This window comes from Prinia subflava, chromosome 2, assembly GCF_021018805.1.
Source record: "Prinia subflava isolate CZ2003 ecotype Zambia chromosome 2, Cam_Psub_1.2, whole genome shotgun sequence".
In the NCBI taxonomy this organism is placed as follows: Eukaryota; Metazoa; Chordata; class Aves; order Passeriformes; family Cisticolidae; genus Prinia; species Prinia subflava.
The window spans coordinates 63,475,569-63,501,608 of NC_086248.1; the positions used below are offsets into that span (position 1 = coordinate 63,475,569).

General features: G+C 43.7%; 1 protein-coding gene across 1 annotated transcript; it reads left to right on the top strand.

Moving 5' to 3' along the window:
* Positions 1-14,750: 14,750 nt before the first annotated feature.
* CITED2 (Cbp/p300 interacting transactivator with Glu/Asp rich carboxy-terminal domain 2) lies at positions 14,751-17,592 on the top strand. The gene is made up of 2 exons (XM_063390256.1): positions 14,751-14,930; positions 15,601-17,592. The coding sequence occupies exon 2, from the start codon at positions 15,608-15,610 to the stop codon at positions 16,328-16,330; it is 723 nt and encodes a 240-aa protein (XP_063246326.1). The 5' UTR covers positions 14,751-14,930; positions 15,601-15,607; the 3' UTR covers positions 16,331-17,592.
* Positions 17,593-26,040: the final 8,448 nt, after the last annotated feature.

Here is a 26,040-nt window from a genome sequence, read left to right on the forward strand (position 1 = left end):
GTAAATATAAAACACTGTGATATTACCTACATTTTCTTTATTTTTTTAAATCTTATTTGCTAAGTTTTGAGTGTTTAGCTTTTCTGGTTTCTAGGGAGGAGTGAGTGCAGATGGGGGTTTAACTGCCTGTTTATTCCATCTGGAAAATGATATGTCTGTTGTTAGATGTGGCTTTGGAATTCTCTTTTAACAGTATATCACTTGTTTTAGACCAGGTGTTGACTGGTCAAATTACAGGAACATGAAGTATAATTTGTACTTGTCACACAGGCAGCCTTTTCTTAAAGGCATTAAGTATTGTCTTTTTCACCTGATTCAGTGAAAAGATATCTAAATGTGTGGTGGGCAGTTACACCCTCTCAATGTGCCTCCACCCACATCACCCTGCTGATGGTGCTTTGTTATCTCAGCACTGGAATCATGCTGGACCCAGCTGGAAAAGAGGCAAAGAAAGTGATGTGGGAGGGGCAGAGCTCTTAGAAACCATTCCTGGTTTTGTAAATAGGAAAAAGCAATTTTAATTCAAGATGATGTAGTTTCCAAGTGATTAAGCCAGAGAGAAAGCTGATTTTTTTTTTCCAGGGGAATTGGAAAAGGCATGTAGGGAGTCACTAATGCACTCATGGGTCCAAACTGCCAGACAGAGGGGTCTAACACTGTATTCCTAAAATCTCAGGCTAAGTTTACAGTTAGCCACTAATTTGACATCATAAGCACAGATAAATCAATCAAAAGTATTGGTATTGAGGCCCCTTTATTTCCAATTCGAGCAGTTTGGGGAAAATTCAGACTTAGTCCAATCCCCTGAACTGAGCGTGTGTTGCCCCAGGCATTTCCAAGTTATTCAAGGGCTGCATTACGGGCTTGGACCGTCACCAGCTGTCAAAGTGGTTTTGGTGTATGAGCCGAGCAAAGCTTCTGGTTAAGTTTCCCTGAAAAGAAAGAAAATTTAGTTAAGCTCATACCAAAAACACTTTGCAAACTAAACCAGAGCTCTGTAAGTGGAGACAACTGGGGAAATAACTTCAAAACTGCATTGCTGCTCCAACCTGGAATACCATGCACAGCCTCAGGCACCTGAAAAAAAGAATCTTGATTTCCAAAGCAGCCAAGTGCCAAGAGTACCCACTTACTGTTTATCTTACAAAACAAAAACATGACATAAAGATACATAACAATGGCCAATTTATTATTTTTCTAAAGTCCCACACAATAGAAATATTGAAGTCTCGTCTATTCTTTCGAATGCCTTGTACGATAAATTACTGAATTAGAACTCCTAAGCTGTGTTTAGAACAGGGAATGGGAAACCAAATATTCAGGCCAAAAGCTACAAAGGTCTAAGGCACCAAGCAGCTGTGTAGATGGCCAGCTCACACTGAAATCACTCAAGCACAGTGAGGTGCCTAAATAACATTGTGCCTCCTGTCTCCTTCTCCACCAAATAAACTAGGGCAAATAATCTTTAGATTTCTGGAGTTACATTAATGGATCTTTGCTCAGACAGTTATATAATAATTTTGCACTTCACTTCAAATGCAAAAACAACCGAGAGACTTTCAGACTGTAGGTAAACTAATAATACACTGCACTCTTACTTTGTTATTCAAGGGATGTTACGCAAAGGGGGATTGATTTTGCAGCTATTGCACTTGAGCAGCTCCTATTTGGGGCAATGGGTGCTTGTGTGGGAAGAACTGCTGTGGAAGCAGTCCCCATAATGCACTTATTGACAAGATTAATCCTCAGTTTTCCTTCAAAGTGTTTGCACGCTGCATCACCATTCCAGTGATCTTAGATGGTTTCTGTGTATTTTCCCATGTGGTTTTAGTAAGAAGTTTTAAAAAGTTATATGGCAAAAGCTTGATTAAAAAGAAAATAAAATCCCTAAATTGGGTCATATGTAGGACATTTCTCCTGGTAATCTCTCTGTATTATAGAACAGCCTCACAATTTAAATAGAAGTCAACCCAATTTACAAAATTGGATTGGACAAAACACTAGAGAACGTGTTACAGTATAGGGAGTCATCATGCATACACAGTGCAGATGCACTGCTGAATGACCTAACTTGCCCATTTGCATCTCTAATTTCTATGATATAATCTCCATTCCACACTGCAATTATTAGAGAAAGAAATTAATTTCTTGGTTTCAAGGAAGTTGGTAGAGGAATAGAGGAAATCGAATTTTGCAGAGCCATGATTCCAAAAATAATTCAGAAAGGAAAAATCCCGTACAAGAAGAGGGTAGAAAGTTATGAAAGAGAATTTACATTCAGCATGCTGTTAAAACTCTGCATTGCTAGAATAGTGACAATCAAGTCATTCCTTGTTTCTATTGCATTCCAACTGTTTTGTTCTCTTCCACTATTCTTTGCCATTTGTTTTTATATTTACTGTTCCATATACCAATTAAGAATTCTTAGCAGGTCTTCCAAGGAGTAGAAATTTAAATTAGATTACAAAAAAACCTTAAAAGCAGAATGAGATTTTAAATGGATCATTGAAACTAACTGCAAAATTCTTTTATCAGAAGGGGGGAAGGTAATACTTTTCAAGTGTGCCTTAAAATCAATCCAAAATGAGAGTCACTTATTTTAAGTGTGTCAGATTTGGAAGGTCTATTCTGAGGTTAATGTGAAAGTGAGTGTAAAAATATTTTAAGCTTTTTATTTGCCAAACCAGAATACCATGAAATGAAAAAGGAATACTGTTGATACCACCTTTAGGAAACCAAGGTGGTACCAACACTACCAGCCACACAATAACTATAGCGCCCTAAAGTATATTCCATTGAGGGAACTGAATTGGGGTGCAAGTTGCTCAGGGTAAGACTTGTTGCTTCTTCTTCTGTCACACGGAATAGTGACAAAGGTATCCACGTTTCTTGAAGGAATCTGCAGTTCTGCCATGCAGTTGGTCTGTGTTGTATAAGCTGGCAAAATAGCTGGTCCAACCTTTCCCCCACACTACCGAATCCCATCTTTGCCTCCTGCCCCAGGCTGGCATGATGGTCATATGTTGACCAGAATCACAGCCCATCTTGCCACTTTTAAACCTGTTATTTTTCACCAGCAAAAGCCAACAAATAGTAAGCAAGGCAACCTTCAAAAATTGCAGTGTCTGCTGTTTGGGACACAGTGGCTTTGTCTGCACCAGTGTTTTTTTCTGGAGTCTCTGAGGACTGACAAGGCTGGTCTAACCCCATCAGTATCAGGGATGCTCAGTGCACAGCTGCAGATGGAGCTCCCTAGACTGTTTCAACTCCATCCAGGTTCCAAAGGTTAAACAGGAGCTGTGCTCTACCAGTGCTTCACAGCCAGTGAATAAACAAAAATAAAAATTAAAAAAAAAAAAAAAAAAAAAAAAAAAACAACCACCCACATCAAATCCCCTTAAGGAAGAAAGTGTGTCCCTTCCTGTGAAAGGCCTCAATTTCAAAGCATCTCTGCTCTTGGGTGCTGCACCACCTCCCACACACTGTCACAAGTCTCTAGTACTTGGTGCCGTTATTTTCTGGCACCAGGTGATCTCAAATTCTTTATTTTTTCTAAGTAGTTTTCCATTCGTCACACCTATGAAGAAGAGTTTAATAAAGGTGATTCACCTGAAGCTAGGTGATCTCTGTGCACAGCTTTGGCTTGTTCCCTGGGCCCAGCCAAGAGACTCACCATGCAGGACCACAACTCTCCTCCAGGCTGACAGTTCCCAGCTCATGGGGACACCAAGACAAGCCTGCTCCAAATCCCAAAATGTGCAACAGCCACCTGCCCCAACAGGCACGGCAGCAAGGGGCACTTGGGAAGGTGCTGCTAGCTGAGGTGGTGGCCAGGGAAAGGAGGGCAAGCCACTTGAGAACTGAGGAGCTGTGGAGGCTGTTTTGTGAGGCCTGACAAGAGGCACCAGGGATGAACAAGGCTGGGGTGAGGCAGCTGTGGGGTGGCAGGCAGAAAGGAGCCCTGGAGGGGAAGGGAAGCTCATGCAGCTGATAGACCTGGTGTCTGAGAGAACTATCTCCTGCAGGCAAAACAGAAACCTAGGGAATTTTCCAGAGGGACAAGGTGGCAGCTGCTGGTCAGTCAGTACCAAATTTAGTCACACAAGCATGGGATCATAGGGTTAAAAGTGAACCCTCAGCAAGCGCCTAACTGGGGTGTGGGTATGTGCAAGCATCATTGTTGAGGAAACTTCATTTCTTTACCTTTTTTCTTCAGCTCCTGAGTGGCTAAGAGAACTGCTTCTGCAGAGATTGCTACTTGTACAAAACACAACAGCCTGCTGAAATAGATTTAGTTTATAAAGTAGCTCCCCATCCCAGCAGCACTGCAGTAGTACAGACCTGAAAGTCACCTGTACAGAACACCAAAAAAACAACACTCAGAGCAGCAAAATCTTCTGGGTCAACAAACAAAAGTTTGTGAAAAGAAAGAAGGCTTTGATGTCTGTTCTTTGGATTTTGAGCAATTTTGTGAAGTGGTTATGGGGAACCAGGGGATGTTACTTAAACAGTGCAAAGGCTTTGAATAAAGAGTGTTCACAAAAGGCTACTGACTAAAAGCCAGTTGTTAGGAGAAGAGTGAGTAACACCCTGCCAGTCATGGATGCAAATCCAGTTAGGGGATAGCACACAGGGACAGAGCAGGAATAATTGTTTGGTTCTCTTCTCAGCATTTAAGTAGTGGGGTGCCTCTAGGATCAATACAAACAGTGGCATTGTTTAATGTACTTATTGAGGTCCTACTAGAAAAGCTGGATCCGTTAAGAGCAGTGGGCAAGACAAGGGTGGTGAGGGACCTTGGTAAGCCTTGACAACACAAAGTAACTGAGTAATGCATCAGCAAAGGGAATGTGTAGATGAGTACAGAGTAATACACCTTGGAAGGCATGATTTAAACTACTCATATACACAGATGGGTTCTGAATTAATTGTAACCTTTCAACAAAAAGACTGAGGCATCAGCACGGACAGTTTACTGAAGATGTCTGCTCAGTGTGCTGCAGTGGTCAAACCCAGAAAATAAGCCGTAATAAAAAAATGGATGACAGAAGATATTGTAACATGATTACATAAAAAACATCCATAGAAAATTTCAGTTATCCAACTTCAGAGGGATGCAGAAGAGAAACCTACCTAGAGAATAAACCAAATGAACTTGTAGACGTCAATCCTGCCAAGTGCTGCTTATGTCCTGAGCTACTGACTGCAGTGCATCCTAGAATCTCAACACCTCAACTGAGCAGATTGATGACTTTTAAAGAAAGAGTATATGAAAGTTTATTCAATGAAGGATAGAAAGGATGTGGTACATAGCATGCTTATTTACCTAGTTGTTAATAAGGAAACATGTAAAAGGACATAATCTCTCAACGCAGCCTGTAATTAATCTGTAGAAAACTGGTCATAAACTGTTACTGTGCTAAATAGCTTTGTTTACCACCAAAACCAGGAGACTTAAACATACATAAAAAAAGAAAGGAAACACAGCCTCTCCGCTCATGTAAACAGAGTCAGTCCATTAACTGTTGTAATCAGTCAAACTGATTATACAAGCCACAGAGGTACCATTTCATCAGTGGTACAGAAAATAAAAATGACAAGAGCCTTCAGTTTCCAGTGTTCAAGAGTCAGCAGGGTTAAGACAGAAATCCCTCAGATTTATGTCTCCACCAGTGATGATATAGCTTGCAAGTTGCTTTATATTAAAGTTTTGTCCTCTCAGTTGTAACAGTCATAAGAGAATCCTTCCTCAGGTATTGTTGAATGCCAGAAGAATTACAAGTTCTCTAGAAGACATTAATGTTGGCATTGCTAGTTAGGCAGAGACTGAACTTAGTGTACCACCAGCTTTTCCTGTGTTATGAATACCTGTCTTCAGGCAAAATACATGTGACTGAATTTCTGATGCCCTTATAGGTATTTGTTCTTTCTGAAATCAAGTTCCCTTGTGCCATTCACAAAAAAAAAAAAAAAAAAAATAAAAAAAAAAAAAAAAAAAAAAAAAAAAAAAAAAATTGAGTGGGGGTTACTAGCCATAATACATGAGAAGCAATATGACAGTTTAAAATAGCATTAATCAGAGCTATAGACTGAATTTAAGTCAGTATTAGTCACAAAACATTTTGGTTTATTCTGCAAGACCTAATATAATATTCAAGAGCATAATAAATAGAAAAATAAACAAATAAATAAATTATTCTTGAGCAGTCAACTAGCCTGGTGAATTTATACATGAAAGACAATGAATGAAACGTTCAAAACATTGCAAACTGTCAGGAGTTTTCCCCTTCAATATGAAGACTTATAGAAAATCTGTAAATGAAAATACAGAGTGGTGGATATTTCTCAAACTTTTGGAGGAGTAAAAGCAGTATGTACATGTCCATTAGTAGTAATAATCCTCTTCCTACCCTGGCATGGGAATTGTGGTGGGGAGGGGAACAACCTCATTGAAGTACAAGTATAGGTCAGCCTTCGCCCTTTGAGGAAACATTTTTCTTAAGATCTTGAAGACAACTTCAGACGGATGCAAGAGCCCTAACACATATTTGCACTATCGCTGAACATCTTTCATACCAGAGCAAATTATATGATGTTTGGTTTATCATGTATGGGCATTATAGCGAGGGAAGTTGGATTTAACATTTTCTAAACTAATGGAAATTGGTTATTGGGGTATCAGAGTCTGGAGGGAAGAAAGAGGGAGAGGATGTGGTTATGCAAAGAAGTTGTCAAGGAGGTAACTCCACTGTGATTGATAGTATGTTGCTGGACTGCTGCCATTCACCCTGTGAGAGATTTGGTGGGGGGTGTTGCACATAGCTGCAGGAAATGGGCTATTTGGAAGCAAAATTGCAGTGATCTTCCTGGACAAGAACTATGAGGATTGAAAATTTGCAGGGATAATTCATCCTGGAGCAGAATAGAAGCAAGAGCCTCCAAAGAGTCTTGCAGAGGTAATTGGTAAGAGGCACTGGGAGTGGAATATTTAGGACACAGAGAAGGCAGAGAAGAGAGGAGAGAATTCTGTCCTGTTGCTTGGGTGAGACTGAACACAATGTTATTGGAAGGGTCACCATTTGGATGAGATTAAAAATGCCAGAGCAGATCCTGCCTACACTGAAGTCAGTGATGGTAATGACCATTTCTACTGACATTAAGATGGCCGGAGCCCCACTCATGATCTGAAATAAACGCAGAAAACTAAGATAGCTGTAAAATGATTTAATGTCAAATATCTGTGGACACAGGAGTGATTCTTAGGCATTAACCCAAAAAGATTTCTGCTAGACATTTTCTAGGGGAAAGGTATCATTTTCTTCCACTTTACCGAGAGATAAACTGAGGTCTATGTAGGACTTTCAGAAGGAGAAAGGAATTCGGGTACTTAAGTCTGATTTTAATTACACTGCTGGAGCTGGGAGAGAGGAGAGAACAAATACCCTGGCTCCTGGCCTTTTGATGAGACCACTGCACAGCTATTAAAGGACTTGTTTTCCTTTCTGATTACATTTGACCATTTAAATCCATTTAAGCTTCTACTCTAAAAGGAAAAGAGTGCATGCTCAATTCTGGAGTAATTAGGTAATGTTGGTATTATGCGCTGAAGCTGTGAAGTGCTAATTTATGTAAAAGACGAGTAGTAGTATTATTAGTGCTTGAGTATGATATCATCAGGCTGACGCATAAGAACAGCAAAGTGTGAAAAATTACACACATCTGCTGTGAAAAATTGCATACATCTGCTGTGCCTTCCTAAAAACAACTGAAACCAAAAATAATCAATTGAAAAAAATTGATGGTGTAGTTTCCAACACTTATAAAGATATGTCTGATAAGAAAACAGGGTGTGTATTTCCGAATAAGGGTCTACTAAATTGGAATTTTGAGCAGTTTTCAGAAATGGAAACTATTTTTAATATTTACATTTCTTTGTTTATATGTCATTATTTTTCAGGGGTTTGACTGACCTACTGTACATATTTCAGAGCAAAACTTAAAACACACTAGAATCGAGTCTGTCGTTTCCAAATCCTAGGGCCACAAAACAGCTACTTACACAAATGGGAACAACCTTTGCTGATGCCAAACAAAATGAAAGGCTGAAGGAAAGCAGGAAGTAATCCACATAGAAAGTGTGTAACTAATCTTGAGAGGGATAGCAGCAAGGCTCCTTCGCAGCAAGCATTCAGGAAGGGAGAAGCACAGATAGGCATCTTCTACACTGAGAATGGCCTGTCTGAGCGAGATTAACCCTTGCCACAGAAAACAAAGATAACCTATCAGTGTTCCAGAGAACAGACAGTGTAAAGTGCTGGATTGAGATGAGACCAAATCTGAAATACAAAGCCTCAAAATGCAGCTTTGCAGTAAAAAGGTTCTCAACTAAATAAAGGCAGTGAAAATCCACTGATATGACAGGTCAGACTGGAATGATTCCCAGATCCTCATCCTTGCAAAATATAAACCACTGGAGAAGGTGTATGCAAAGTAAGTTGCCTAAAATGACAAACGATGAGAAGGTTTACTGCTTACAAATTCTCCTGAACCTGCAGCATATTTCTAAAGGCCTGGAATGGATGGTGCTGCCATTACCACACAGTACACAGATTATAATTATTTAATTTAGGAGAAGAACATAATCAAATCAAAGGAGAAAATGTAACTGAAAATGCAACTCTCTGCTGACAATGTATGATACGTGACACCAACACCACAGCTGCTTGTAACCCTTTATCATCAAGAGGAGGACTAACTACTTTCCTATTTCTTAAGTAAACCTTTAAAGTGGTGAAGTTGCTGGAGAAGCCTTAATGACCATAGCGATTACATGGAACAACTACTCATACATACTACAACATTTTTGCACACATTTGTTTGCTCTACACGGAGCTCTTGTAGTCCCATGAAAGGAAGTCTTTCTCACGTGATTTAGAGAGAATCTGCTGCATATGACACTGTTAGGTCCAATAAGCATATCCAAAGTATGTGCTTAACCACATCTAAATTGGTGTTCAGCATTGCAACCAAACGTTTTTCATATAATAACCATTACATTGATTTTACTAACATTTTCTTCAAGTCAGAAATACTGAAATTGCAAAGACACAATCTGGATTTAATCAATAGAATAATATAATTATATTTTTAATTGGGTATTATTAAATTCCAGGCCAGACACTCACACAGATCACTGTCACAAGTGGACTGTTGTATTACCAAGATGTGATCACCTGAAAATCCAATCCCAAGTACAGACAGTTGCTGGACCTGAGTTGTGTCAATTTGAACAGCTGGTAGTCTGAGAAGTTAAGATTTTGTCAACCTTACTCATACTGAGAAGAATCTTACTTCCTGCATAGTCTCACCTACTTAAAATAGAATGTTTGTATGCAGATACGAGAGAGTAGGGTACTGTGTGAAGTGATCTGTCAAAAAAAACATAACTGTTGATCATGTGTAGAAATGTATCTGTATTGAGCCCCATATTTTTAATCACAGATTTTTTTTTAGCATTCCAGTTCATTCTAATAATAAGTTTTAATTATTCAGTGGACTTCAAATAAATTACTTGTCAACTACCAGTTCAATTAATTACAGAATGTATGCAACAAACGCTTTAGGTGTACTCATCCAGATCTAATACATACTTAGAAGTATGCACACTGCTTTCTAATAATTTTTAATTAAGTAAAGCATCTTATTCTACCTAAAAAAAATTTAAAGTCTTTCTTGAGCCAAACAAGTAATTATTAGTACGTGGCTTGATCTCCAAATGAAAAAAACATTTGTTCATACATCCTAGCCCTGGTGACCGCTTTCCACCTCTGTGTTCTGTTTGAAGCTTGTGTTATTCAGTTTACTACAGAAGCTGCCACTGCTTTTTCAAAAGCACCTGAATGTTTCCTTTTGTTATTTCTGTTTCCCACTGATACCAAAACATAAAGAGTAGTCAAAAGATCTGTGTTGGGGTTCTGTGTAACAAAGTGCAAATGGAATGATGCTTGATCCATTATTTGCTTATGTGTGTGTTTATTTTAGTATGTTTACATCCTCTCGTGCCTCTTCGGGAAATAATGTTCTTAATAAGTTTTCCCATTTTTGCAGAGTTACTTTTTCAAAAAAGATACCTTGCAGTGAAATTACACTTAAGGAATGCTCTCAGTTGTGAGCACACAAGTTTGAAAGACTGCACAAAGAGGGCATATAAGGGTAAAAAAATGGAGCTTGCCATGCTCCCCAAGACATTCACATATGAATAAGATCATGCAGATAAAGGTTGCAAAGCTACATCCATTATTATCAAAATAAAATACATTGGCACATTACTATCTTGATCCATCTAACAAAACACAAAAAAATGTGGGTGGGAAGAGAGTAGCACAATTTGCATAGCCTGTGTTCCTTAATTTTGACCAGCAATTTTATGTGTACATCTTTGGTTCCTGGCATATCAACAAGAGATGCAAGCACATGAAACCCTCTAACATATCCCCCAATGCTTCAAGTTCCTTGCCCTGAGTAACTTCTTTCAGAATGATTTGCTGCTAATAAAGGACACCTGTAACCCCAATTCTCAGCACAGTAACCACTTGCAACCAGCACATCAATGGTTTATCTTGTGAAACCTGTCAAAGAAAAAATTAATCCCATACAGACTAACTGAGATAGCACATTCTATGTCTCTTTCTGCATTTCCACTAACCAACTCTTAGGAATACAACACAGATTTGCTTTGACATCACTCCAGTAACTCCTGGTAACATAAGCCACCACTGAAAGAAATCCCCAGTGGGTCCCCTCACCCACACTTGGGCTGCCCACCTGTATGTCAGGTACAGTACCTCTGAACAGTGGCCTTCCCTGGGACAGTAGATTGCTGAAAAGGGAGGCTAGATGCTCAGCTCTGGGGAAAGCCTGACTAGTGTCTGGACCAACAGAGGGGAGCTATGATGGATTGAGGAAGCTTGTGTCTGATTCTGAACTAAGTAAATGGAGTTGATCCTCTGTTTTCTGCCGTAGTCTGGACTATGGGGCTGTTCTAACAGCCAAGCTTGCCATGGTAATTCCACCTGGATTCACAGAGGATCTCATGACTAGACCCATGGTTAGTCTTGTGTCCAATATTTACTCTCAATCCCATCAGAATAATAGGTCTCTTAGTAACAACATAAAACAGAGTTCCCTGTTAATCAAAACCCCATCAGTAAAAAAACCTAACCGTTCTTCTCACAAAGGGAATTCTAGGGGGTAATAAACAGGCATGTTGAGAGACCAAAACAGATTTCTCTGCTTCCTGGGTGCCCATCTGGAACAAACTTGTCATTTTTCTTCAGGGTGGGCAGTGAAATTAGGGACAGACGTCCAGCAAAGAGCTGGGGACCTCCTGAACCACAGTTCCCTCCTTCATCCCAACTGCCAGGTGCCTCCGGGAAGGGTGGGATTGAAGGTAGCATTGAAGAGGTCAGACGTGAGAGCAGCCAGAAAATCATGACTTGTCTTCTCAATAGCAGAGTGTCATTTCTACAGAAAGGGCATTTCTTCCAGGATATCATTCTAATATAAAATTTCCTATCAGATAACCCTAGCAGCTGTCCTGACCTGGATTTTCCTGACTGCTTTGTGTCAGCGTGGGAGGGAACACACAGAAACTCACCTCCACAATCATCTGGGACAGACAAGTTACAGAGTTAGGGATTACATTTTCAAACTTGCAAGAAAAAAAAAAAGGACTTGAAGATCCAAGTCCCCCTGAAATTTGGTGTCCTGGGTATCTTGTTACAGGGACATACCCCAAATACTCAGCAAGCTTAAACATTTCCAGTAAATATCTGAAAACACACCATCTGGGATTCTCCTTTGTGATTTTCCTTTCCTTCCTTTCACCATACTCAGCAGACATTCCACTCTGGAAGGAGTGAACAGGGCCACATCTGCAAGCCAGCCTTCCAATCCAAAATGTTAACATTCAACCAAGGATCCATCTTTGTCTTTCTTTTCCATTGTCGTGTTTGATGTTTCTCAGTGATTTGTCCTAGATGGGCCCTTCAGTCACATTCTGCTTTCAACTCTACTCCAATTCTTCACTTGAGAAGCGACTCTGTGAAGCCTGCTGCTTTCATTCCCACCCCTGGCCATCTCCAGCTTTCTCCTGATACGCAGTGCCCTGCTTTCTTGCTGTCTGACTGAAGAACCAACTTGTATGCAAAAGACTTTGAAGAATATGAGTGAAAAGATTTCCTTAAATAACTATGGATCAGGGTCATCTCACTAAACAAATGAGATTCAGGATCTCCTAAGAGCTCAGTGGTGATGGACTCATGCTTTGTCCTGCATTCCCTGAGTTGCCAGTCACAAGCCTTCCTGCCATTTCCTGGAAAGCAACCCACTGACTGTGTTCCCACTTTGCTATGGCCATAAACAATGACAGACTTGCCTTGTCTGGCACTGCTCTGCTGAGCCTTATCTGCATCCCATTGCAGTCCCCGATGGAGAAAGCACGGTCCCACTAATTCTTTGTACGTGGGCTGTAAATATTTGAAGATATGTTTTGCATGAGTGAAGTGTCATGGAGGCTGCGACTTCCCTACTATTGCTTCTGGCAGTCTCACACCAATTGTTCATAACTCACTTTGGCAAGCTGGCAGCTTCCAGCACCTGAAAGCTGAAAATAGGAAAGGGCATTTGCAGGGTGGTGATACGATGTGTGCTTGGCTTTAAAAAGGATCGCAAACTTAAAGCAGCGGAGAGCAAAAAGGCATACCACTATCACCATGGATATGTGACATTAAACAAACCACTTGTCATGATACACAGCAGACTACTTGCCAAATGGAATAGGATCTTATTATTCATTGTTTTGTCCTGCTAATCCTGCACACAAACGTGAAGAAAAAACTCCAGAACGGTACTGTCACTTTTCTGACCATCCCTGGCTGTATTGGAGATCCTCAGGATCAATTCCCACATCCATCTACTCACGAGCATTCGAAGACCAGAAGGTGAAATCATGATGGGCACCCTACTTAACGGCTGCAGGAAAAGGAGTTTCAGGATAAGGTGACTTCCTTGAAGTAATTCACACTTTTAAAGCTTTCTGTCCTCCCAGTGCTTTGATTTCACCCCTTTTGTCCCTCACAGCTGGGACCTCAGCCAGGAATTTGCCTGGTATCCCATGTGTGCCCAACCACTGCCACCTGCCCACATGGCTTTGCCAAAGGATTGCACCAGCCACACAGAGACAGTCATCCATCACACCTCAGTGCATCCAGGAGCCCAGCTCTGCCTCCATCTCAAGGAGAGACAAGGCAGGGATAACCTTTAGGTTTCATAAGCCACTGCAGCCAAGTAAGAACCTGTCCCATCCCACAGGGGGAAGACGCTGCCACATGGAGAGCCTCTCGAAGCATCCCATTTGCCTCACCTGTGCCTCCCCAGGGAGGCCCTCCTGCACTGTGGGTGCATCCTTGCAAAGCACGTGGAAGACCAGAAACCTGATCTCAGCCTACATGATGGCCGTGTTGACCTCATAGTCACAATTTCTTGTGCCGGGGAGAATGTCCTGCCTATCAGTGTCCTCTCTGTGTGCCCGTAGACGGCTTCAAGAAGAAAAACAAACACGGAAGCAGAAAGCCAGTCAATTGTGGAAAAGTGGGCCACCATCCAGCACTTCCCTGTGGCATGCCTCCCCCAGCCCCTCAGCTCTCCCCTGCTACTTCAGCATGGCTGCCCTTCAGAGAGGAGCTGGTGGAGCTGGAGCAAAAGGCAGGAGCGCCTCGGGGGTGGGGGGACGGCTTGGATTCGCGTGGCCCTTGCCAGGGCTGTGCAGTGAGGCAGGGCTCTACCGGGCAGGGGGAGCGATAGGGGACGTGCCCAGCCAGGGCGATTGCCCGTGCAAAACATGTGCCCACCCGCAGCCCGCATGTTCTGGTTTTCTTTGCCATTCCAATGAAAACAATCGTAAATAACTGTAATAAATCCCACCACACCGGCCAAGGGCAAGAGTGGGTGGGCACTCGCCCTGCATAGCCCGGGCGGCAGCGAAGGAAAAAAAAAAAAAAACAAACAGGAGATGCAGAGACGTGGGAAGTGGGGAGCGTGCCGGTATCCCCACATACACCTCCCGCACACGGCGCCGTGTTTGTGGAAAAAGGTGGATTTCGGATCTCGCCTCCGGGAGAGGGGCCGGCCCCAAGGACGCCCACGCGGGTTCTGGGGCCTCACGCCGGCGGATCCGGGCACCTGCACAGCGGCGGCGCCGGAGGGACGCACCTCGCCCTGCCCGGGCAGCGCTGCCGGAGCGCTCAGCCCCACGCGTGTCGGCGGCCGCCGCGCTGCAGCGACACGACCGGACGGGGCGCAAAGGGGCAGCGGCGATGCCCGGGCGCGGGGCGGGCCGGGGCCGTGGGCGGCGGGAAGCGGGCGCGGGGTGCGCGGGGTGCCCCGCTTTGTTCCCGGGGGAGCGCCGAGCGCGGGGCGCACGGGTGCCTTGCCGACGCCTGTCCCTTTCCCGCGTGTCTCCGAACACGCGTGTGCCCCGCTGCCTGCGCGCGCGCGCTGGGTGTTGGGGCTTTGGGTGGTTTTTTTCCCTTTTCTTCCTCCCCTTCTCCCTCCTCCCCCCCACCCCCCCCCCCTCCCGCCCCGCTTGCTCCAGGTTTTACTTCTGGTTGCCTGTAAGGGTTTTGCTCCTCCCTTCTGAAATCCTATATTAGCCGCGGCCAAAGCCGTGTAAGGAACACAGCTCATTGTTGGCAAGTGCCGATGCGCCTCGCGGAGCGGCGAGAACCAGCTCCGGGGCTGCGGCAGCGATCGCGGCGCCGGTCACGTCAGCGCCGGGAAGAGGGAGCCGGAGAAGCCCTCTCTATGCTGGGTGACTCTCGCTGACTGATTCCACCGCCACCTTTGAAGGAGAAGAAGAAAGGAGCCGGGAGGTGAGTGCGGCGGTTCTCGTGGCTGGTGCCGGGTGTCCCTTTTGTGTGCAACAGGAAAAACGTGACTGTATAAACACGCGAGGAAAGGTGTTTCTCAGCTGCCTGGCTTCATGTCCTTATCTGTGCATTACCGTATTTTCACCAAAATAATTGGCACTTAATTCCAAAAGTTACTGTCAGCGGCTAGGTAGGACTTGCCGATTCTTGGCTTGTTCCTCGCAAGTTAGCCAGAGTGCCGTGGGAATCCGCTGCCTTCGCGGGCAAAGCCGGGGGGCTTGGGCGGCTCCGGAGCGTGCGAGGAGGCGGCGGTGGCGGCCGAATGCGCCGCTCCCCGCCGATAGGTATGAGCCACTTGGAGTGGGAAGGCGTGCTGCCCGCCGGATCAGCGGAGGGGACCGGGATTTTCGTTCTGCGGGCTCTCCTTTTATTTTTCCTTTTGTACTCCATGGTGCAGCCACTGTAGATTTTTGGGAGATTTTTTTAGGTTGTGGGGTTTTTTTGTTTTGGGGGGTTTGTTTTTTTGTTGTTTCCTGCACCGAGAAGGACATAGGACTGCAGGGCCAGCAAGTAATTTCTGCCAGGGCCAGGCAGATGCAGCTGGTCCGGGAGAGGGCGGCTGGATGTCCGAGGAGGGTGTATTTCCTAATGTATTCACACGCTAACTTTCCAGGTGAGCCATGGCAGACCACATGATGGCCATGAACCACGGGCGATTCCCCGACGGATCCGGCGGGCTCCACCACCACCCTGCGCATCGGATGGGCATGGGGCAGTTTCCCACCCCCCATCACCACCACCAGCAGCAGCAGCCGCCGCAGCAGCACGCCTTCAGCGCCCTGATGGGCGATCATATACATTACGGAGCTGGGAGTATGAACGCGAGCAGCGGGGTGAGGCACGCCATGGGGCCGGGCAGCGTGAGCGGAGGGCACCCGGCCGGCAGCATGCCGCCCCCCGCCCGCTTCAGCGGCTCCCAGTTCATGGCCCCCCCCGTCGCCAGCCCGGGAGGGCAGCTGAGCGCCAGCATGCAGCTCCAGAAGCTGAACAACCAGTACTTCAGCCACCACCCCTACCCCCACAGCCACTACATGCCGGACTTGCACCCCGGTAGCCACCAGCTGAACGGCGGCAGCCAGCAGCATTTCAGGGACTGCAACCCCAAGCACGGCGGCGGCGGCGGCAGCGGCTTGCCGCCCGCCGTCCCCCACGTCCCCGCGGCAATGCTGCCGCCCAATGTCATAGACACGGACTTCATCGACGAGGAGGTCCTCATGTCCTTAGTCATCGAAATGGGGCTGGATCGCATCAAGGAGCTTCCTGAGCTGTGGTTGGGACAGAACGAGTTTGACTTCATGACAGACTTCGTTTGCAAACAGCAGCCCAGCAGGGTGAGCTGCTGATTCATTTAAAACAAACAAAGGACTTTTATCGGTGCGAATGAAAACATTCCCCTAGACACGGTGTCTCACTTTTCAGGGCTTGAAAAGGTGAGAATCTGGAAAGCAGAGTCAACTATGCGCTTGTATAATTTTTTTTTTTAATCGCTGCCACTTTTTTCTTTTTTTATTTTTGTAGCTTTGTCACTCACCTCCCCTCCTGTAGTAATAATATCTAGCGAACTCTGCCTTTTTAAGTTGGTTGCCCCCCTCCCGACCTTAATTTCCTCGCAGTAACGTGCCCATAATTCCCACAGTGCCGGACTGTTAGATATTAATCTTGGCAAATTGCTTAATCTTGTGGATTTTGTAAACTATGATTTCCAATGACTTGAACTGCATTCAAATTCTGAGAGAACAGGGAAAAAAATTGCATTAGTTGGTTGCATGAACTTTGAAGGGCAGATACTACTGCACAAAAGCTGCCATCTTGCTTAATTTTTAACTATGCATTGCAGTACAGACTATTTTTTTTTCTGAATACGCTAAACTGGAAGCTTAACAGATGTGGGCCAAACCTTTCCAGATCAGGAAAAGTAATACTGTTACTTAAAAAGTCTGCTACCCATTCCCCCTCCCCCATATGTACAGACAATAATATGGTGTGGATGGAATGTTGACTAGTGGCAAACATTTCACAGATTTTTTTTATTTTGTTTCTGTCTTCAGCGTTTTGACACTGTGCTAATATAGTTTATTCAGTACATGAAAAGATACTACTGTGTTGAAAGCTTTTCAGGAAATTTTGACAGTATTTTTGTACAAAACATTTTTTTGAGAAAATATTGTTAATTTATTCTATTTTAATTTGCCAATGTCAATAAAAAGTTAAGAAATGCTTTAGTTTTTCTAGAAGTCATTTACCCGTATTTTTCTCCAAAACTCTTCCCCACTGTCCCTGGTAAGTAGAACATAACATCTATCTGTACAACCGTGTTGGTGTGCAAAAAGACATTCCAAGATAGAAAGTACACTACACCTATATATATGTCATGGTGAACTCGGTAGGTGAGCAGGATTTGAACATACTTACAGCATAAAGCCTCATGCGTTACATTGTAATATGCCTGTCAGTGTGGTTTTCTGAAAAATAAAGTTGCCGAGGGCGCAACTTTTTTTGTGACTTGCCAACATACTTGCTTTAAATGTAGTTGTCCAGAGTTATGATGCATAAAGTATTTATTATATTTATCTATTAAACTTGTAATTTTATAAATCTGCTTTCATTTATATAGTAGACTTTGTTCTTTTGTATACTCATTGTCTCACCTGGAAGAGCTATGTAAAAAGTGTTTGTAATGAGGGAAGGGAGGGTGGTGGGTGTCACCCTCTGCCGCTCTCACCTCACAAGGTAACACAGGAGATTGCTGCATCAGTCCAGATCTGTGTGACTCTGGAACCAGCTTCATTTCATTTCCAGTGACTTAGGAGAAGGGGAATATATCACTGAAGTATTCCACAGTGGGACATCTCTGACCCCTCTCTCCCAGAAACTGCTGCCAAGTGAAGCCACTGACACAAATTCATACAGGTCTACTTCACATATTTTGGAGGAAAATGCCCATTATTTAAAGGCAGCTGACATTTAGTGCCAACTGTTGCTGCCTTCTGCCCTCACCTGGCCTTTGGCAAAGCTCCTGCATAAGTTATTACTTTGGTGAGGGCTGTGGGATCAGGACCCTAATAACACACGTAATCCTGTTTAGCCATGCTTCCCAAGTTCGATGGAGGAGCAGTACCACTGAGCTTTCTTTTTGCTTACCTTTTAATCGATGTCTCCTGAATTAGGAAGAAAAACAGCATGGTGCATGTAGTTAAATTTTAAACCTGGTCACGTAAACAGGAGGATATCACCACACAATGGGAGTGTAAATAGCAGTGTTTTGAATCAAGCTGGGAAATTAAACTGATTACTATTTCTAAGATTGTCCCAGCTGGTGAGAAAAGTGATACTTGTCCTTCTTTGCCTTGCAGACATGAAGCAACTAACATGTTTATGAATGTAAAAAGAAAAAAAAAAAAAAGTCAATATTAAAGTATTAGCAAAGGTAAAAAGAAGAAAGTGTATGCTTCTGGGAAAAACTGAGATGACAAAACGCACTCTGCAGGCAGTGACAGTCCATTCCTAGAAAATTCAATACCAAGAATTTTTAAAAAGCAGCCTTCTGGTTTCAGCCAGTGATTGCTAACGTTTTGTGACAGCAAACCTTACATCAAATGACAGTAAATCATAACTTACCAACTCACCAATAACGTAAAAGAGTGTTTAGAAGAATAAAGCTGTAGTTTTAAGAGCCATTGCCCAGTTTGCCACTATATAAATCCTTTTTCCATTTTAAGGCTGTTTGATCTGTGCACGTTTCATTGCCCTCTTCTGCGGGAGTTAGGGAGGGTGATTTTTCTGATTCTAATCAACTTCTTGTAAAACAGACTATCAAATTATGTGCATACCAAATTGCATAGATGTTTAAAGCCTCGATGATCTTCTAAAACCAAAGGGAATACTCTCACTTTAATGATAGGCACTTCTGCTTCATAAAGTTGGTTAAACAACAGATTCTTCACAGTTGAGACATCACTACTTAAGTCTGTCAACATTAAATCCTTCCATGCAAGCTTTTCCAAGAGTAGGCAGTTCCATGAGCACACTGGTAGAGTCTATTTGGGTACAACTCCATGTAAAACTGAGAGCTGCTGCCTCTTGGGTAACAGCAGCTACTGAAAGCACTGGCTTTGGGCAAGGCATCACCAAGGGGTTTTATGATTTCTTAAAAGTAGACCCTGGGGAAATTTGCCAAACAATCATATTGTCTGCCTTGTCCCTTAATTTCTAATGAAGAGCCAGATCCCAGTGGATAGCACAAGAGTGTATTTTTTTATTCATTATATCATCAATAGCAATATTGGGGGCCTGACCCTCATCTTGCTGACATGAACCCCTTGGCAGTGGTCCCACTGGCTCCCATGGCTGAGGCAGTAACAGGCCTTCAAGCAGATTCCCTCTGTCCTCCACACTGCTTCGAAATAGACAGAAGTAATTTATTATTGGAACCCAGCGATTAGAGCAGGATGCACAGTGACCCAGTTCTCCAGCTCCTCACGAAGGACACTGCCGTCTCGCGTCCCGCTAAGTTGCTGTCAGTACAGGAAACTTGACCTCTGTACTTTGGCTGTTTTTCAAGAACTTCCAACATGGTACATGAGATCTCCTCTTTAAGCCACGGCCATAAATAGACGCGCTGCTTTATTTGGAAGGGAGATCAGCCCTAAGCCGGCCCGCCACGCAACGCGCGCTCGGTGGAAAATCAGGCACCCATTAACGCCGTCCTCGTCCTTGTTCGCCGGGAGCCAAGAACCCCCGGGTGGGCGCTGGGTTGGAGGCCGCAGGAGCGGCAGCCGCCCGCCCACCGAGGGGCTGGGGCGCCGCCCGCCCACCGAGGGGCTGGGGCGCCGCGGGAGCCCCGGCCCGGCCCTCAGGCACCTGCGCGGGGCGGCCGCGGCGCCAGCGCGCCCCCCGGCGGCGGCCGCGCGCCCTGCCGCGGGCCCGCTGAGGGGCGCGGGGCCCAGAGCCGCCCCCGGGCCGGGGAGCTCCGTCCTGGAGCGGCCACGGGCTGTGCCGGGCCACAGCAGGGACACGGCTCCCAGCCGGGGCAGCCGGCCGAGTGCGCGTCACTGCCCTGCCCCAGGGACCCCTGGAGAGCCGTGGAGGGAGAGCCGAGCCCACCGACGGCCAGCCTCCCCAGCACCCGGCCCGAGGGGTTGTGCCCCGTCCCGAAATTTCTCGGCGCGGGTTTAGAAAAGAAGCACACGAACCTGGTGAAAACATGCCTGTTGGTCTCAGGTTTTATTAAAAAAAAAAAAAAAAAAAAAAAGTAAAAAGAAAAGTTATATAAACAAGGATTATCCCCTGCTTATCTTGTCTTGCTAGGGGGATTGGAAAATTCCAGCATCTGGATTTGTGGAGTTCCTTTCATTTGTTTCATTTTTTAGTTACTCTTTTTTTTTTTTTTTACTTTTTCTCCAGGGAGATGTTTTCCGCACTCGGTTGGATACAAAGCCTTGTGGATCGCTAGTGTTCAGCCAAAGGCTTGTGTCTGTGGAGCCCCACCGAAGTAGTTCATGAGGACATAGGTGACTTCTGCATCAACAGCTGGCTGTAGCAGTCAGCCTATTCCTACCCTGTTCCTGCCCTGTTCCTCCTGCCCTCTGCCTCTGCTCCCTCCTGACTGTGTGGCACACCAGAGCTTAACACGTGAGCTGGTACCCAAGGGGACAATACACCCTTGTATCAGAAACCCCAGCAAAATCGTGGGTCACAAGCATTTAGCAGAGGGAAATTTAATCACAAAAAGCAGTTCTTGTCCCTGACCCTACAGCTGTCCCTTTTGAAGCCTTCATTTCTTCAAAAATACTTTGGGTTTACTGCAGACAGGAATAAGAAATGCCAATGTTATGGATCTGGGCTACACACACCGACCTTAACCTGATCTATTTCTGTATCATCACTCATAGAAATAGCAGTGTGAACAAGGACTAGGTAACATTGACAGGAGCTGTTTAAATGATAAGACAAAGTATTTTTTAAATAGTCTGGCAGATATATTTGTCAGATAACAGTACATGTGCAATAAAACTCAGATGAGGAATCAGAGGAATTTGGAACGCAAGGCAGCAGCATTTTCTCTGGATTTCATGTATTCTGAGTGCATCATTTTGCCAGTAAAGAGGAGGTGTTTTACATAGTTTATGAAAATATATTTACACATTTCAATATGGTGTCACTATTGTGCTCACGTGCAAGATAAAGCTGGGTCTCAGTAACTGCAACAATAAAGAGATACATCAAATGACTGAACAGATGAGCTGCTGTTACGGTAGGTTCTCTGTTATTCTCTTTGCCTCAGTTTGGAAAAAAATTGCGACTCCTGGTTTTTAATAGAGTTGGTTCAGTCCCTCTCCATCTGCTGCACCTTTCCACCTCTTAAAAAATTACAGAGGGCCAATTTGATCACAGGCCCGAAACAGATTTTGAAAGACTAATTTACCATATTAAAACCAAGTAAGACATTTTCCACCTTATCAGGCTTCATGAAATGCTAACCACTTTTCACGCCTTTTTCTTTCACTGGGCCATTTTGTTATCTTTCTCTACTGGAGTGTTCATTTGGCAGCATATTACCTATTTTATAAACAATAAAGTAAAATAAAATAAACTTTCAGAATTGTCAAGTTCCTAAAACTGTGGCTGAAGTTATTAGTGCAACTACACAGCATTTCTTAAGCTCAAAAGTTAATTATTCAGCAGATGCTCGTTGCAATAAGATACTGAGGGCAGTTCTGACCAAAAGCCTCCTAAGAATTGCCCTGTGAGTTTTCTGCTTTGCTAGCACTAGTGCGCTGTGCAGGAGAGGGAGACATTTCTGAAAGTGTATAAAATGTCTTATCTGCTGCTATTCAAACACAAGTAACACAGAGTATTTCAGATTTCACTCTCTCTGCCAGGATATGTATTTAAAGGCATGATACTCAAAATCTTTTATATTTACTTCAAGTTACATTATTTGGTCTAATAAGTGATATTATCTCTGTCTACAAACTCACAGAGTTATGTGCCCTCCATCAACTTTACATGAACTATGTATTTGAAGGCAGAAATGAACTCCTAGGATTTCCCAGTGATGGAGAAAGACACCAAGATTCTGCAAACATCTGCTTTGTACAGAAACTAAATATATTTTAGGTTCCTTATAGAATTATAAGGGTTATATAGTTATATTTTTGGATGCTTACCAGCAGGCTGCACTAAGGCTAATGTGTGATCCAACAAAGAGATGAAGGGCAAGGTTGAAATGCAGGTGTGGGGATGAATACAAATTCTTTCTAAGTAGCAGGCAGAAAAAAATTAGTGACCGTCACAGAGAAAGTTTTAGGGAAAAGATCTGAAGACCAGTAAATCCTTAACCTGATAGGCACTATGAATGGGGGCCTATCAATGGAGTTGTCAGGACAGGTTGGTTTTACTCATCATGTCTGATAGGGCACAAAACACTGTAGGCCAGGAAAGTGGAGAATTTGGGAAAACATGAGGTGCTGAGGTGTTAAGCTTCTTCACGGACCATTATTTACAAGAAAAAACTGATTTTTCCTAGGTGAATGTAAGTGAGCAAAGCTGCTGCTGGATGGAGCCAATGAAGCCTGCAGTTCTGAGCACCAGCTTCTCTGCTCTTGAGGGTGGGCACAGGATACACTCCCTGCTCCTGGACTGCGAGCAGGGAGAGGTCCCATTCCCATCAGTTTTCACACTGCAAACCATTGTAGCCAAAACATGGGCTTGAAGCCTGTGCTCAGTGCTGCCTCTAAAAATCACCTTCTCACTTCTAAAATCCCTTGTAATATATTGTCTCAGCTTTGTCTGGTGGGACTCTTTCAGTGGCCAGGAAGCACCACAGGCCTTGTGCTTCCTTATGTCCTCACTCGGGTTTAATCAGGGCAAATGTAACCATTGAAAGTATTCGGGGCAGCAGCGTGTTTGCTTTGGGATGCACGGTCCGCCAGTGCGGTGCATTATTGCAGCTGTGCCCTGGGATGGTAGGGGAGGGTGACAACTGGTCTGTCACAAGTCACCTTGTGGCTTTGCCCTGTAAGGAGAAGAGGAACATCTGACAAGCACCTTGCCCCGCCTCTGGCTCCTCAGAGAGGGACCTGCCGCAGGGCAGCCCGCCGTCCCATCGCCTCACTTCTTGGTCTCCCTCTGAGCCGTCGCCTTTTGACACCTTGCCTGACATTTTAATTAAGCACTTTACATGAAAGATGCCAATGCACAGATAATCACACAGATTTTTACAAGGAGCTGTTTAAATCGTTGCTACTTAATTGGAGGTGCTTCGTTTCAATTCACAGTTGAAGCAGAGCAGTAGTTATTTACCACGACAGACAAAGCTTCGCTATCAGAGTGCTGCGCAGAGGCTGCAGTACTGGGAGCTTGTAGCTAGGTGTAGCTGAAGCCCTGCCTTTCTTATTGATTAAGGTATTTAAAAGAGCAGCCTTTTAATTTGATTTATCGTATACATTTTAACTGAATGAATGTAGTCAGAATGAATAGTGATGGATGCTTATGGAGTAGAGCCTTTACCTAATGCAAGAATTGCTTCTTGGCAGTTCCACAACGCCTTCACAAAAATTAGATTAATACACGCAGCGACTCTACTAGACTGATTCCTCTGGCCTAAACCTCTTACTCCAGAGGCCTTTTTGACATGGTTTGTTTTACACGTAAATATTGCAAGCAATGAAGTCCTTTATTAGAGGACTGTGTTATTTTCCCCCAAGCTCTGATACCAAGGTCTGTGTTTAAAGGGCAGGATTGGCTCCACAGGAATCAGTGAAGCGGAGCACTTCTAAATTCCAAAGCTGAGCTCTCAGTATTTTGGCCTAAGGAAGGAAAGGAGACTACATTTCTTCCTTGCCTCTCCTTCAGATCTTTCCAGCTCTTACTGTACATAACAGCTTTGCCCTGAATAGTATTCTTATAACTGTGATTGAAGATAAGGCAAAGTTCAGGAGGTACATTCTATTCTCTCTCTTTTGGGTTGGTTTTTTTTGGTTGTTTTTGGGTTTTGTTGGGTTTTTTGGGTTTGGTTTTTTGTTTTGTTTTGTTTTATTTTTTGTAGGGTTTTTTGTGGGGTTTTTTGTTTGTTTGTGGTTGGTTTTGGGCTTTGGGGTTTTTATGGTTAGCTTTCAAAAGACAGTGGTCTTGAATTGTAAAGATTGACAGGACTTAACTTTATTATTCACCTGTGATTTTTTCCAGATATGCTTTATAACCAAAATCTATATCAGTGATCTCTGAGTCCAGCTCTGACCTAGGTAACTGCTTTGTCAGTGAAGCCCAGTCAAAAATCAAGACCTGACTGATGGCTTATCCAGCATAGCCATAAATGTGGGATCCTTTTGGGATTGCAGGCAGTACTCTAGACCAAAGCTGCATAGCATATTCTGAGTCTAATGCAATCACTTCAGCTCCCCCAAAGTCACCCCACCATAATCAGTGAGCCTAAAAGTGCTCAGAACACATTATGCATTTTAGAAGAACTATATGTTGCTTGGTCAGGTTATGTCATAGTGATGTAAATTAGTCTTGGGTCTTTTAAATCATTCTTGAAAGTCTGGAGTGGTGTTGCTGGAGACACTGCTGGATCAAGTTAAAGTGTTCAATGAGCACAGCACTGCAGATGCAGACATGAACCATCCTCTCTAACTCCAATACTTCGTGTGACAGTGGTAATTTCAGATAGGATTACACCAGAGTTCACAATCACTATGATGACTGAGAGTCTATCTGATGTTCTCATTAACTTAATTCAAATGTAGTGTCACATATTTCAGTAGAAGCTTAAAGTGGTGTTTGGGTCAAGAATGGATTAGGGCACATTCTGATCCATATTTTGCTCTGACATTAACTTATTGGGGTTTATTACTGTTAAAATCATTCTGATAAAAATTACTGTGACCTGATTACCTTTTTTTCCTCAGCCTAAAGTGAAATAACTTGAAAATGTCTTCTTTCCTAGTTTTGTGGGTTTTCTGTCACCCTGGTAGCAAGTGGCCTTTAACTACTGAGAAGGAAAGGAAAGTAGATGGAAATGTGATTGACTAACATTTTCCTATTTTTTTTCTCCCCCACATAAATGAGCAGCTCCAAAGTGCTTGTCAGTGGCTTTGGTCAGCCTCTTTCATCGTGAGGAAATTGCATGCTGCTTTTTAAGGAAGCTTAAGTACATTCATGAATCCTTGCATGTATGTCACATCTTCGGGTTATAGACACTTTTGTTTTCTGGTGGTTCTGCTAAAATAGTAAAGACATAGGTGTATGTAATATTTAACATCCAAACCAATTCACACTGCCAGTAAAGGACCCATTGTTATCAGGGAGATTTTGTACTTTCCTTTAGAAAGGCAAGTTGCTAGCTTACACCTGCTTGTGCCAAGAGTTACCGGATTCATGACTCCTCAGTGTTTGTTGCCTGAGATGGGCGATCATGCTGAAATGGGTGACTTTCTTCTTCCACTTTGTTGATAAAGGTTATGTGGAAGATTGATGACCTGTGGGTATCCTTGACACCCGACAGTCTATGAAGGAACTGGGTCGTGGAACAGGTCTTTGAAATTGATAGAGCTTCACAAGGACCCAGCTAGTTAAACCTTAATTGGTGACATAAATGGAAAGAAAATTCAGAGAAAACCAGACTTAAAATAACTATATTTTATCCTTGTTTGCTGTTGGCTGGCACACAGGAGGTTTCTGGGGACCTTACTGACTGGTGTACCTGGGCCTTACTGACTGGTGTGCCTTCCAAAAGCTTTTCCTCTTTGTGACTGGCAAATAAGTGAGAAAGGATAGGACTAAAGACTGGTTGGTTTGGGTTTTTTTTTTTCTATTTTGTGGTTGGTAAAACAGTCCGCAGTCTTATGAATTGTGACTATCCTTCTTGCCCGCTCTACTAGCTGATCTCCTAGAGGGAAAAGATTATGGCACAGAAGCCAACACTGAGAAGCCTGGAGGTGCAACCAGACAGTAGGAGCCTGCTGCACGAGGAAAGCACGATCATGTAACAGAATGATGGCTCTGAATTACTTACTGTCTATCTTACAAGACAGAGAAGACAGATGAGAGA